At 44.5% G+C, this 15,807-nt stretch overlaps 1 protein-coding gene across 1 annotated transcript in view; it reads left to right on the plus strand.

The window, feature by feature from the left end:
• The window catches only part of ALK (ALK receptor tyrosine kinase), a 736,910-nt gene that overhangs the window by 200,286 nt on the left and 520,817 nt on the right, over positions 1-15,807 (plus strand). Inside the window, exon 2 of the mRNA XM_016948281.4 lies at positions 2,343-2,462. Within this exon, the coding sequence (XP_016803770.3) occupies positions 2,343-2,462 (120 nt within the window). The remainder of the gene's footprint in view (positions 1-2,342; positions 2,463-15,807) is intronic.

Raw genomic sequence — 15,807 nt, forward strand, 5'->3', positions numbered from 1 at the left:
CACTTAGAAACAGGAAAGTATAACCTAGGCTTAGTCTTCCTGTCACTTCAAAGCTACTTAAAATTTGAGATTAGCCAATGACTCAGACCTAGAGTCTAAGTGAATTTTTATTCACATGGAGATTGATTGTCCGAGTCTTCCCAGACCCTTCCCACTTGCCCTATTCTGAAGCATGCTCAGTGGTGGCCTCTGACCTCAGCCATTGTGCCGTGGGGGCCCTGCCAGGCCCTGTGGAGAGCCGAGGACCACCCTGCACCAGTCTGTGGCCTGTGCAGAGTGGTGAAAGGGGCTTGGACTTCAGTGTCAGTTGATCTAGTCTTTTGACCCTGATTTCCTGTCTCCTGCTGGCTGTGTGGCTGTAGTCAAGGTAACTAACCTCTTTATGCCTCAATTTCCTCAGCTGCAAAATGAGGACAAATAAACTTATTCACAAGGTTACTGTAAGAAGTAAACAAAATCACACATTTAAAGCACTTAGCATCATACCCGGTCCATATGTGCTCGATAAATACTAATTTTTTAAAAGGCTAATAAACTTAACCCCACCCAAAGTAACGCTACGTGGCTTTGCATTCACTTCTCTGAGCCCCATTGCCTATCTACGAAACAGAGTTGATGTGCAGGTGAAATGAGATGGCTTCTCTCTGCAACTCACAAACACAGACTCTCACCCCTTTCAGTGCATTTCCTCTGAGCTGTTTTGCAGAAATGCTGCAGAAAGATGTACCTGGCACAAATCAATTCAGTTCTAATCTCTGTAGACCAAATATAAGAGAAAAGTCAAAATTCTTTCCTAGATACCCAAGAGCCAGCACTTCCAACTCAGAGCTATGGAAAGCAGAGATTAAAATTTTTTTTAGGAAGGAGACCGTGGAATGTCCATCCTGTCCCAGTTGCAGGGCACAAGGGCCTTTAATAAGCATTGCCTAAGGGCAGCACCTGCAGGTAAAATAGTGGAGGGGTCTGGAAACAAGAGACTGCCATGGGTACCCAGGCCAGAGATTTCCTTCAAGTGTGTGAAGTGGGGTTTATCCTAAAAGGGGGTTAGAGGTAGGAGACCAGAACCTGCAAGAGCTGGTACAGGGGGTAATGTGGAAGAAACTGCAGAGCAGGCAGACTGGGAAAATGCCTCTGCTACTCCTGCTGCCTGCCTTTTCTACTTTCTCTTCTTCTCCTCTTCTCCTCCTTTTCCTCTTCACAAAGTCCCTCCAAGTGGGTTAACAGTTACCACCAGAATAGCAGGTCAGCCCATTCACCATAGAACATGGCCTGCTGATATGAGGCAAACCTGGGCTCAGTTCCTGCTTCCATCACTTGCCTCTCTAGGTCTCAGTTGATGCATCTGTAAAATAGAGATGATCATTTCTATCTCAGAGAGCCACGGTGAATATCATGTGACATTATGTAGGTAAAGAGTCCAGCATGGCGTCTGTTCCGGGGAAGCTACAGAAGAAATGCTAATTTCCTTCCTTCCCTCCTCCCTGCACTCAGTCTTGTGACACACTATCTATGAAAGAGAACTAATTCTCAAATCCTTCCTTCTTTAACAAAAAAGGCTTTGTCTGCCGTAAAACATTAGCAAATAGTGATTGAGCTTGGGATTTTCTGGGAAGCACTGTGTTAGATCAGGCAGTGTGTGATCATTTGATTTGTAGATATATTGTAATGACTTTTCACCACACAAAATCCACATGAGGTGCTGCTAAGGACAGGAATAATGCTTCTCTGCTGCTTTTCTTTCAAGCCTTCTTTCTGTCATGCAAATCAGAAACATTAATCCTTTTGGCTTTCTGGCCTCTTGGCTTTGGGAAAACTCCAGTCACCTAGCTTCCCTCACAACCCTGACAATAACATAATTGTTAAGAACTCATAACTTCAGAGTGCAATTTCAGCCCTCTCATTGATAAGGCAATAACCCAAGCAAACAACATTAGAGGAAGTTACAAGTCAGAACATAAAGTAGGGATGGAGGCATTATCTGGACGAGATGAATTGGAGTTCTCTGTAAAGCTGCACAAATTATTATAGGCAGAATAGACTTTGGATAGAACTCTTAGACCAAGCCATTAAGTACCCTGGCTTCTAGTTCATCTCCCAGAGATCCTCAGCATGGCCTTGGTCAGAACATTCAGACCTCTTAGATCTGTCTGCCCTTGATAGAAAATGTACATCAGGGTCCTGAGGTCAACTCAGTCTACTGGTGGTTCAATTTTTTCCCCCTCATCTTCCCGATGGATGTCATGAAAGCCCCTTATAAACTTCATTTTTGACTGATATTGAGTGACAGCTAAAAGACACACCCCAAGCACATGGATCAGTGTTTTCTTTGTTTTTATGTCCAGGTCATAGCTCCTTGGAATCACCAACAAACATGCCTTCTCCTTCTCCTGATTATTTTACATGGAATCTCACCTGGATAATGAAAGACTCCTTCCCTTTCCTGTCTCATCGCAGCCGATATGGTAAGTATATGTTTAATATTTACTTGAGATACACCATCACTATCTCATAATAAGGACTCTGTGAGTTTCAGTTTGGGATTCATAGTGCTCCAGGGCATTCCCTCAGCTCCCTATATGCAAAAGAAGTCTTTCTGAGCCCTCTGTCTCCCAGTGACGCTCAACCCCGTGGACCATTCCAGCCAGGCCATTCTAGCTGCATTCTGTATCCTGGTGGGAGCCAAGGGCTTTGTGTCTGCCATATCCCTCCCACTTAGCCTTTATGGTATATAGTGTTCCAGCCATCCCCTTATCAATCATTAGAGGAGATGCTTATTTGCATCTTGACTGTGGCTTGCTTTCTGGTTCTAACCCACAGTGTTTCTAACAATCACAATCTCTCTCTGTCTTTTTTTTTTTTTTTTTTTTTTTTGAGACAGAGTCTTGCTCTGTCACCCAGGCTGGAGTGCAGTGGCACGATCTCGGCTCACTGCAAGCTCCACCTCCTGAGTTCACACCATTCTCCTGCCTCAGCCTCCCGAGTAGCTGGGACTATAGGCTACCACCACCATGCCCAGCTAATTTTTTTTTTTTTTTTTTTTGTATTTTTGGTAGACACGGGGTTTGACTGTGTTACTGTGTTAGCCAGGATGGTCTTGATCTCCTGACCTCATGATCCGCCTGCCTCAGCCTTCTAAAGTGCTGGGATTACAGGAGTGAGCCACCGTGCCCAGCCAACAATCACAGTCTCTTAAGAAGGGATTATTATTATGAGCGTCACAGGTCTTCCAGGGCCCCTTACAGTTAAGAAGCTCCTTAAAGTTTCCCAAACATGTTCTTTGATATTATTTTGGTTCTTTTGATTCTGCAACAGCATCCGACATGAAGAGACCAGGTCCAATTACATTTTTACAGATGCGGAAACTAGGTTTAATAGGATCACACAGAGTGGCTTCTCCAGCTACCAAGCCAGAGTTCTTCCCCTACTTTCATTTTTTCTCCCAGGTGCCTCCTACCCAGCCTGGTAGGTCCTGTCCTAGCAGCCCTCAGGAGGCTGCCTTTACATGGTATAAGATTCCTCCTTCTCTGTGCTCATTCTAACAGCTCATAGTAGCTGGGTCTCTGCAATGAGAAGATTTAGAGGAGAGAAGAAGCATTTCCAATGAACATTTTAATTCTCTTGAACTCCTCTAGGGTGAACCCCATAAGGACAGACACTAAGCTTTGCTTTCCACTTTATTCTATCGCATGGAAGATATGCATAAAGCCTTATTAGTCTTTCAATGGCTACTTTCAATGGCAATAACCACACTTACTTTTACACCAGCCTCATATTTATGATGAATGAATGCAAAAGTCCTCCAGAATGAAACTCATTCATCAGGCCTGATTCAATTAAGTATTTATAAACCTGGTGTGGCACTGAGTTCTAGATTCCCTTCTGGGCATATTTACCTATTCTTCTGTGCAGTCTATATACCCTTGGGCCTAAGCTATTTAAAATGCACCTAACAGAGATGTTCCACTCACTATAGAAAAACTTCCAGTCCAAAGCCTGCTGTCTCTCATCTATAACGCTCTTGGTTCATATTAACTGTACCTTTCTGTACCATATTTTAAACTTAAAAAAAATCCATCAAAAACCCTAGGGCAGTTTATAATTATCTTCTGTGCTGGAATGTTTCCTGTGATTCTTAAGCAGCCCTTGCAGGAGAGAAAGATCAGTGGTCGTCAGGAGATTCCAGATAAGAATTACTTCCTGCTTTTATTTAAACCAGACACTGAGTGTCATCTTATGATAAGGGCAAGTATCTATAAATAATTGAAATCTGGATCTTTGCATTGTTAATGCTTTGTAACCAGATTTGCGATACAACTGGTCTTCAGGTAACATTTTTGATTTTGCTCCCAAAGTCATTCAGTATCTCTACAGAGGGACAATTTTTATAAAATGCAGAATCCCAAGGGGCAAATCTACCCCCTCCATGCTGCAGAGGGCAACATATTTGTTCCCTGTGGAGCATCTTGTAAGAGGTTGCAGGTCAAAACGAGAAAATCATGAAAGCTTATTAAGCTGCCTCCTACCCATGGCTTGGCCCTGATAAACCATTTGGTGCTCCCTGAGCTTCATCCTCCTTATCTGTAAAATGAGGGTGAAATGGCATGCCACCTTAGGGCAAAGGAATCGATCAGGAGGTTTTTCAAGATCTCTTTCCAACTCTCCTCGTGGTCTGGAATCCTCATGATTTCCCTTCTTGGCAGAGTAGAGGACCCAAACCATTGGCAGTTACTGCCCAAGTTCTGGGTAAGAGTACCCAAGTCATCACCATCGTTGCTATTGATTTATGGGGAAGGAGGAGCTGATTCTTCATTGGTGGTTCCTTAACTGACTATGGTGGGCATTCCAGAGGCTTTACATCTTTCTGCCATATTTAATTCAGCTGAGACTTATGAAGACATTACCACCACCATCACCATCTCTGTGTGCTTGGCCCTGTGCCTGTTGTGGGAAGTGATGCAAACATAAAGACAGGTAAGGGTTGGCCCTTCCCTTTCACTGCTCACAGGACAGAGAAATCATTCCATAGGCAGCTAAGCCCACTGCCATAGTGTCCCCGGTGGGCTGACCTCAGAGTACAGATGTTGAGGACTTGCCCCAAGACCCACTGCAGAACAAGCTAAAGACAGAGCTAAGGCCAAGAGTCTGGTCCCCTTAAGGATGTTGGTGGGAGCTCAGCCCACATGTCTATGAATCAAAGAGGCCAGCCGAGTTGGGTGATAAATCCATACCTTTCAACTGCCGTGAAAGACATTTTAAGAAATGTTAACAACTTCATTAATTGTAAGACCTCAAACTTGGGCAGTTAAATTTGACTGGAAAATTGCTGCCTGAAGGGATCATTCTTCAGACAGTGAGAAGTCACCAAGTCTCTGCAAGTCCATCATGGAAGTCCACGCTTGGTTGGCTGTCTTCACCTGCATCCTGGTGGGAGGTCGTCAGGGTGGGGGAGTGAGAGTGAGCATCAACAACCTGACCGCAGGTGTCCTGATGACCACTAGGCTAGGCCTCTGTTGGGTGAGCTATCCAGTTCTGAATTGGAATGGCTTTCTTCTTTCCAGTGTTTTATGAGAAGAGACGAGGTGGAAAGAGGCTAATAAGATTTACTCACCCCCAGTCTGTAATTATCTGCTTGAGGAAAAAGTTTGACCTACCTTTTTGAAGGCTCCCCATATTTCTTCTAATTTGCACTGGGGCCTAATATGCTGTGTAAAATATATTCTCTTCCGTGGCTTTTGACATCAGATTCCAGTCCTTTCTCGCCTTTGTGTTGAATGACGAGCGCCCACTAATTTCATCATCAGCGAGCAGAGGGCTGCACATTCCTCCCCTAAGGCTTTGAGAGGGAGGACATCTAAAGAAAGACTTTATTTTTCTTTTTATCATCAGCTCTCATGCCCTTAGACTTATTTATAGGCTTGGCTAAAGGATTAGGCTCTAACTACCTACTCAGATAAAAATCTGTTCCATCAGGTAGCACCAGATGCTAAAAGATTGAGGCCACCGGGGGTTTTGAAAGGCAGTTTTGATCACCTTGAGTTTTAGAGCCACAGAGACAGATGGTATCCTTTCCACCTTTAAATCATATTTGCCCACTCTGGGTATAGGAAGAATCACATCAACTTTTTAAACAGGACGATGAAAGGTTCTGCCCATATGAGCAGGAGAAAGGGACTTTTCATTTATTTAAAAAAACAAAACATGATACATTGCAAAACTCTTTTTCACCCACTTTTCTCATTTAAGTTGTATTATAAAATTGCAGTAGATGAAAATTATTTTATATTTTATTTTTATGGAAATACAAATCGAGGGTCAAAGGAGTTTATTAATGTGCTTTCATTTTATGGAGTAGGTGAGCCATTAGAAAAGAATGAACCTGGACTTTCTGACTCTCTGAGTGCTCTTTCTATCATATCACAAAGTTATTTCAAAGATGAGCTTTCCCTGCCTGGAGAGCATGCCCACTTCCTGGATGACCTGGTGTTTAGCTAAATGATCAATCTGATGTCTAAGACCTTGGGTAGCTATGGGACCAAGACTTGATATCACCAAATGGAGACTATCCCAGGCAGGCCAAGTAATTCAACCCTTTCTAACCATGAGTGGAATCCCCTTGGCACTGTAGGTAGTCTTGTCTTCTCTACCCTCCCTCCCCATCCCAGACTATGGTCCCTGGGGATTGACTTGTGTCTCCCCACAAAATTTTGTTAAAGTTCTAATGCCCTAATACCTGTGAATGTGACCTTATTTGGAAATAGAGTCTTTGCAATCAAATAAAAATGAGACCATACTGGATTAGGATGGGCCTTAATCCAATATGATTGGTGTCCTTATAAGAAGAGAAAACACAGGCACATATAGGGTGCACACCATGTAACTATGGAATCAGAAATTAGAGTGATGTGTCTACAAGCCAAGGGACACCAAGGATTGCGGGCAGCATTGGGAGCTAAGAGGAAGGCCTGGAACAAATCCTTCTTTAGTGCTTCAGAGAGAGCATGGCCCTGCCTACATGTTAACTTTGAATTTTTGGCCTCCAAAACTGTGAGAAAATAAATTTCCGTTATTTTAAGCCACCCAGTTGATGGTACTTTGTTATGACTGCCCTAAGAAGCTGATCCAGCCCCCTAATGTCCAGAACATTGGCTCCTGGAAAAGAAAATATTCTTCCCAACATCCCAACATCTAAGCACAACAAAATAATTGTTAGATTTGAATAAAAGTTCTATTCAAACTTTGTCTGCTTTCCAGCCCAAGGAGACCTATCCAGTTCAGGGGCTGGTGCTTTTAGAAAGAAAAATTAGACTTTTTAATTACTTTCCCTGCCATTGCCACCATCACCACCCATCCTGTTAATGTATCAATTTCTTTGATTGAAAAGACAAGGTAAATTAAATATCTCTCTCAAAAAAAAAAAAAATCAGCCTAACACAGAATCAAAAATGGAAAACACAAAGGACCTCTGGCTCTGTATGGGATTTGCTTCATAGCTCTGGCAGGAAGTCAGTTTGATCGCATTTCTGAAATTACGTATTTAATGTGGCTGGCTGTGATCAACCATTCTGGTCCTCAGGAGCACTGGTGTCAGTGAAAAGCAGCTCCCTTGTGGACTGTTGTCAGGGCTGAAAGCTTCCTTACCAACTCCTCTGCCCCTTCCAGGCCAGGTCTTTTTGTATTCTCTTCCTAGCCTTGCTCCACTGAGCTAGGGGGTCAAGCGCTTTCCTAGCTCATGCCTCTGTATTTTCATCTACAAGCTTGATAAGCAAAAGATCTCTGCATGCATTCACCACAAAGTCTGAGTCCCAAAGGGGACAGTAATGCTGGCAGTCACACAAGAGCAAGGATCAGGGACCACCTATCACCTTGAGGGCCCTGACCTGCTGGGAGCCAATATACTCAATCCATGGAAATTCAATATAAAGGAGTTGGCTTAGGTGTTTCGAGGAGAGACATGTTTAAAATGCCCCTCTTGGTCATATCTCTTTAAAACAAAGACACATAGAGCCATTCATAAATATGAACAATTTATCTCTATGTTGGTGGCAAGTTGAGTAAGGAAATGCAGAAAGAAAAAATGTCATATAATAAGAGAATGAATGACCATGTGACACAAAGGTGAGAAAAACAAGTCAGAAAAGATCCATTCAAAACACTTTTCACAAAGTGGGACAGACACTGACAAAGGGAAACAGATGATGAGGGGAAGGGGACAGAGACAGAGAGAGACACACAGGGAAAGAGAGAGAAAGACACAAAAGTAGGGGTTGCCCTTGGCTCTCTGACTGCCTTTTCATTTATTCTTTTTCCCGTTGACATGGGTTCAGCTCTCACCCCTGGGCAGGTGGCTCCTTAGTGCTTGCTTCAGTCTTGACTTCCCCCTTCAGAGGCCCTCCCACAACCCCCACCCTGCCTGCATCATTTCCCCCTTAGCACGTCTCCACCAACACAGAGAATGGGAGAAGGGATGTCAACAATCATGGAGTGCCGAGTGTATGCTTAGTTGTGCTCTAGCCATGTCAGTGATAAAGACAAATAGGACACATTTGCTTCCCTCAAGGAGCTCTGGGGGAAGAGGTAAGCATACCTGCTCTTTGACAAATGCAGTAACAGAGGCCCAGGAACACAGAGGAGGGAGGACCAGGTCTGTAGAGGACTCAAGAAGGGAGATGTTTTGGAGACTGTGGCAGCTGAACTGGACCTTGGACTCTAGGGAACACAGAGAGTCATGAGAAGAGTGTTCTGGACAAAAGGGATGCATGTGCAAAGGCGTTTGGGAACACGTCAAGCTCTGTGGCAAAGGTTGTAGAGGACCTGGGGTGAGGCTGGAGAGACAGTTACTCTGAGAATGCTCAGGAGTTGGGCATGGTCCTACATATGAGGCATAGGATGGAAAAGAAAGGGAAGGAGGAGAATCTGGAAGAGATTCTGGATGTAAGGTGAGCACCACTTGGTTTCCTATTCAGGAGAATCCACCTTGAGTAATTGAGTGGATGAAGATGTCATTGACTGGAACAGAGAAGAGAAACATTTGGCAAGGAAAGATGTTGACCAAGACATCTAGACGGAGGAGGAAATGTGGTGAGATCCACCGTAATCAAGTTACATTTGAAATGCCTTCAAGACAGCCAGGTGAAGATGGCCAGTAGAGAGCTGTAAACCCAGGTCTTGGCTTTGAGGAGAGAAGTGGATGGAGAGTTATTAGCAGCAAGACTGAGGTTGAGGCCAGGCACAGTTGCTCACACCTGTAATCCCAGCAATTTGGAAGGCCAAGCAGGTGGATCACCTGAGGTCAGGATCTCAAGACCAGCCTGGCTAAGATGGTGAAACCCTGTCTCTACTAAAAATACAAAAATTAGCTGGGTGCACATGTGCCTGTAGCCTTAGCTACTTGGAAGTCTGAGGTAGGAGAATCGTTTGAACCTGGGAGGCAGAGGTTGCAGTGAGGCGAGAGTGTGACTCTGTATTCCAGCCTGGGTGACAGAACGAGACTCCATCATACACACACACACACACACAGACTGAGGTTGAAGCTGGTGATTGGAGGTTGAAGACCCAGAGGAGATCCAGGATGTTTCATTTGAGAGGTAAGCAGAGGAAGAGCAGCATGAAACACAGAGAGAGATGAAGAAATGGGAGACAGGAGGAGAACCAGGAGATGGTATAGTCACCTGTGTTAGTCTGTGCTCATGCTGCTAATAAAGACAAACATGAGACTGGGTAATTTATAAAGGAAAGAGGTTTAATTGACTCACAGTTCCACATGGCTTGAGAGACCTCACAATCGTGGCAGAAGGCAAGGAGGAGCATTTTGTGGTAAGTAAGATGTGCTTACCTCTTGCCACATATTACATGGTGGCAGGCAAAGAGAGCATGTGCAGGGGAACTCCACATTATAAAACTATCGGATCTCATGAGACTATTCACTATCATGAGAACAACATGGGGAAGACCTGCCCCCATGATTCAATTACCTCTCACAGGGTCCCTCCCATGGTACGTGGGAATTACGAGAGCTACAGTTCAAGACGAGATTTGGGTGGGGACACAGCCAAATCATATCAACACCAAAGCCAAGGAAGTGAGGAATTTTTAGATGAAGGAATGTTGTATGCATGTGTGGTACCCCCAACATTCCAATCAGTTCTGTGGAGACAGAATCTCTCTCGGGGTCTAATGAACCATCAGTACCTAATAGGAAGGTTTGCTCGTTTTTAGCAGACATGACATGGCTCTTGGATTTAATAGAGCTTCCTTTTGGATACCATATAGCAAGTATTCACAACCAGCAGCTGGTGATCGCACTATAACCCCAAATTAGAACAGTCTGGGAGGTGGTGGACCTCACTTTATCCCCATATTCTCATGGAGAAAATTTTTATGTGTCTCCCTGCTACTTGGTGCCTCTGATGTCACACTTTTCCTTGTGTCTTAGTTATTTGTGGTCCTGCGTTATCACTCTTCCTAGACTTTAAGCATTTAAACGTCAAGGAATTCACATCTTGTTTCCTTTTGCACACCTAGTACTTCTCTCATGTTGTGTACTCATTGTGTACTCACTAGAGGTAATGGCAATGTCTGCTCAGCAGTTCAGGGACAAATGAGGAGCAAACTGAGGTCTCCCAATTCCCAACCTACAGCTTTCCAGCCCCCAAAGTTCTCTGTTTTATTAAAGAGCAGGGACATTCCCACCAGCCCTCTCATTTCTAGTCATATTAATCAGTTTCAGGAAAGAAATGTGTCTGAGGGGAGAACAGTTCCTGAGCTGGACTTAATTTGGTTGAGGATTCAAAGCTGTGATTTTAACTACTTTGAGCAGGCTTGCTTTTTTTCTTTTCTTAACATAAAAAAGCATATTCAGCAGACATGAGTGAGCTGAGGAATTTCTCTTTTGACAGCTTTGGGACATCTGAGATACCGTATACAGAGCACTTCTAACCAACCTAGAAAGACGTGTGTCCAAAACGTTCAGGAAAAGGACTGATCAAGAGTGAGAAAAATGAGAGAAAATCCTCTTAAAATGTTTTGTCGAGAGCAACCTCAGGTGCAAAACTTTGTGTCAGAAGAGACCTCCAATTCACAGGACTTGAACCAGCCCATTTGGGTAGATGACTAGAATAATTTGGTCTATGAGAAGTTCATAGAAATTGTGAGCTGTCAGGGCCTTCTGTGGTCTGATCAAATAGCCACATCTGTAGGATGAGGAAACAGGCCTAGAGAGGTTAGTGATCTCCCCAGGACTAGCAGCAAAGCAGAGATTCAAACCCAGGCCATCTGCTTGGCAGAACCCACACCTAACCTCTCTACCATAGAGGCAAGGGTTCATTTTCTTCTCAATAAGATGGCTCACAAAGTATTTTCTCACATTTCAGTCCCATCTGTTGCTTTACACAACTCATCCCTTGAATACCTTGGGTTTCCAGCCCAGCAGAGTTTTGCTGCCCCATGGATTGCCTCACTGTGGGGTCAGGGCCTTCCTGGTGTAGATGAACACATGGCCACACTCAGTCTAGTTGCCTCATAGTCACTTGGAGAGCACCTTAAAAACAGGATTCTGGTGACGGTGTTCACTGGACTAGAGAACTAGGTCTGGTAATCCTAGGGCTTTAACTCACCTCTGCATTGCCTGTTTAAATCTTCTCTGGGCCGGGCACGGTGATTAATGCCTGTAATCCCAGCACTTTGGGAGGCCAAGGTGGGTGGATCACCTGAGGTCAGGAGTTCCAGACCAGCCTGGCCAAGATGGTGAAACCCCATCTCTATTAAAACTACAAAAAATTAGCCGGGCATGGTGGCAGGCACCTGTAATCCCAGCTACTTGGGAGGCTGAGGCAGGATAATTGCTTGAACCCAGGAGGTGGAGGTTGCCGTGAGCTGAGACTGCACCATTGCACTCTATCTCAAAAATTAAATCAATCAGTCAGTCAATCTCCTCTGTAACATCCCAACAAAAGGTCTTCCAGCCTCTGCCTGAAAGCAACACATGGAACCACAGTGGGGAAAACTCATCTTGGGAATCTGAGACGTGGAATGAATTCCCAGCTCTGATTCTTGTGAGTTGTATTACCTTCAGCCACTACCTACTCCTTTTGGTTCTCTATGTCATCTTTAAAGTGGAGGTGATCAGGATTACCAACTGACAGCATTATTGTGAGGACATGACGACAGATCTGAATGTGCCCAGGACACAGCGAAAGGTGGGTTTTGGTGGCGTGGCTCCATTTGCTCTAAGCCTCTTGCTTAAAACTCTTTTAAGTCCCTAGTTTTGCCCTCTGGAACTTGAAAGCATTTTGCCTTTAATCACACTAGTATTTGAGCTGGGATTTAATTCATGCAGTTCAGCTTCAAAATTTATACAACTATACCGAATTAAGCAATATCAGTTCTTCACCTGCCTAGAATAACCTTATCTCCTCCTCTGTTCTTAGCAAACTTCCTAGCCAAACCCTTACTATCTGTTCAAATTGTTTCATCCTTCAAGATGCAGCTCAGCAGTTGCTTTTTCTGTGGACCTTTGGTCCTCCCAGGCAAAGAGCCTCCCTTGTTCTGTTTTCCCTGAGGCCTCTTAGAGTTAGGTATGGGCAAGTTCATCCCCCAACTGGACTGGGAGTCCCTGAAGGGTAGAAGGTCTGTGCTCGGGCAGCCTGGTACCTTCCTGTGTTTGAAAACAGGGAGGAATGGAACCCCATGTTCACATTAACACCCAGTAGGTCCTGTCTCTTTAGAGACAGAAGAGTAAGTGGGGAGGTCCATCTGCATATTCTGGGGTCTCCCTTACCCACCAGGCTTCTCCTGTTGTCATGGAAGCCACATTGCTCAGAGTTCATCTCCAGCCTTCTGGTTTCAGGAATAAACCCATTTAGACAGATGTCATATTGAGCAGTGATACAACTGCTAAGGATTTCACCATGCCCTCTGGAGCCTGCTTCATTCTGTTAGAGACTTCCTTACCCAACACACACACACACACACACACACACACACACACACACACACACACACACATATTCTGCATGAGTGTTTCCTGGAAATTGCAAGCAGAGAATTAAACTGGAAGTCCGATCTGGGTTCTGGTCTCAACTCTCTTGCTGCTCCAAGCCCTAGGCCATGCCACCTTGGCCAAGTCCCTTCACCCTTCTGAGCCTTAATTTTCCCATCTATAAAATGAAGAAGCTGAGCTAGTTAACCTCAGAATTAATTATTTTCAATTTTCTGTTCTGTGATTAAGAGCAGAGTCCTGTTTTTCTATCTGTAACATAGTAATGGTCACAGATAAGAGAAATAAGAATTCAGCTTTCCGTGTGTATCTCCCACTGCAGTGTGCACATGTGCACGTGCGCACACACACTGCCCTCCGAGGCTGTGTTCATGTAATTGATCGATGGAAGGAGACTTGGCCCTTCTTCTCTTCAGCTTGATTATAAGTGAGCTAAACAGATGTCTTGAATTGGGTGATTGGTTCCCAGATGCATTCCAGGGAGCAGGCTGGTGGGAAGGAAGTGAATGGTTTCAAGTTCTGGGGCTCTATGACAAATGAACAGTGGTTGTGGGCAGAGGGGGTAGGGGCCAGGTTGGACACTTAGTGTTATGAAGCAAGTGACCAGATGTTGATGGCAGCTGGTGGATTAATAACAAAGGTGACTGGTGAGCCAAGTACCCCTTAAGGAGATAATCCAGAAAGGGGGAGCCACAGTCCCTAATCATCGGAGCCTGGGCTGGAAGTCAGGCCCCCTGGGTTCCTGCTGACCAGCTGGCTAGAGTGAAGTTAGAGAGTTTATTTTGGCCACCTGCCCAAAGGGGCAATTATTCTTAGCATGGTAGAGATGGAAGAGACCTGAGAATCATTTTATTCCCCCACTCCATTTTACAGATGAGGACACTGAGGTCTGGAAAGCTTAAGTGACTTGTGTGAAGTTATATCACAGAGCCAGAGCTAGAACCCAGATCATGTCGCTGGAGGTCTTCCAAAGGCAAGCTCAATCAGCCATCGCAAAGGAAATATTGAGAGAGGAGCACACGTTTCTCCACCCCTTTTCCTTTTATGCTTCCAGCTGAAACAGGGCTTGAAACAAAGTTTTCTTCCTGCTGTGCTGGATATACTCCCTCCTATGTGCTCTCTGCCATTGCTGACTCCTGGAGACACTTAAAGAGTAACAGCAATGACGCCCATCATTAAATAAGGCCAAATTGTGTGCAAGTCACCATGCAGGGCACTCAACATACACTATTGCATTTCACCCTCCTCACAATTCCAGGAGGTGGTCCCTGCTTTAATTCTTATTTTACAGTTGAAAAAATTGAGGCACAAAGGGATTAATTTTCTCTGACATGTGGAGCTAGTAATGGCACAGCCAAATTTCCAACTTGGGAGCCTGACCTCATGCAGGATCTGTGCTTGTAGTTACTCCCTGCAATGCCTCCCCAGACACTCTGGTGCCTCTCCCAGCCCCCTGAGAGGTTGATATAAAATAGGGCAAGGATAGAAGGATGTCTGTTCTAGCCTGCTTCTCCCTGGGTCCTCCAAGGTCAAGTCAGGTCAGTTCATCCCCAGGTTCCTGGTGGTAAATCTGAGGCACAGGAAGACACAGTGCTGTGTCTGCATCACAGGGCCAAGATGGTAATAACATCCATCTATTAATATATGGTATCTCAGGGCTTTGAAAGCATGGCGACATTCATTACCTTATGCAATCATCACAGCAGATATATATATATATATTTTTTTTCTTTTTTTTTTTGTTGAGATGGAGTCTCACTCTGTCACCCAGGCTGGAGTGTAGTGGCACAATCTCGGCTCACTGCAACCTCTGCCTCCCCAGTTCGAGCGATTCTCCTGCCTCAGCCTCCCGAGTAGCTGGGATTACAGGCACCAGCCACCACACTTGGCTAATTTTTTTTATTTTTATTAGAGACGGGGTTTCACTATGTTGGCCAGGCTGGTCTCGAACTCCTGACCTCAAGTGATCCATCCGCCTTGGCCTCCCAAATTGCTGGGATTACAGGTATTTATATTATTTTTATCAAAATGATTAGTGTGATAATTCTCCCTGGTTTATCCATGAGAAAACCAAGACTCAAGTGGTTAAATGAATTGCCCCGAGCACAAGACTGATGCGCCTGGAGCTGGGAGGCTTCCTAAGAATTCTCTAGTGAACTTTCCCCTTTGCTTCTGGCCCCATGCTTTCCCTCACCCTGTTCTCACTGTGGCTCCTGGCCTGAGAACAGACCTGCTTACCGGCAGGGAGCTTCCAGCAACCATCAAAAAGCAGTTTGTTGGCAGAAGAATACATGCAGGAGACAACCCAAAAAGCTTTATTGGAGGTGAGTTGAGCCATCTGATCATAGGGAGATATTTGAAACCTAGCCATAAATGTTTTTGCCAGTTTATTCAAGAAAAAAAATAGGATTTTTCAGAATTTTTCTACTTGTTTAAGATATTGTTTTGTCTATTTGTCATACACAGCTTTGAATAATTATGATAATAACAATCACAGGATTAGAAACAGAATTTTAGTACCAGCCTTGCAACCAGTCACTGTGCATTCTTTGATGATCCCCATCATTCTCCAGCCTTTCCCTTCCTCTCAGAAGTCTCCAAGGTCCCTCATGACTCTGAAGGCCTACATTTGGGACATTCTGATGAATCCCTCGAGCAAAGAGGATCCTTCCTGTGCCTCAAGATTAGTGGCCACTGAGAGAGTTCCCTTGAGCTGGGTACAATCTTTAAGGACTGACAGTGTTTTAAGAATGCTAATTTCTGGGGTTCCATTTAATGAAATGTAGCTTTATGTGTAGATCTCTATAAAGGCC

Source organism: Pan troglodytes, chromosome 12 (genome assembly GCF_028858775.2).
Source record: "Pan troglodytes isolate AG18354 chromosome 12, NHGRI_mPanTro3-v2.0_pri, whole genome shotgun sequence".
NCBI lineage: Eukaryota > Metazoa > Chordata > Mammalia > Primates > Hominidae > Pan > Pan troglodytes.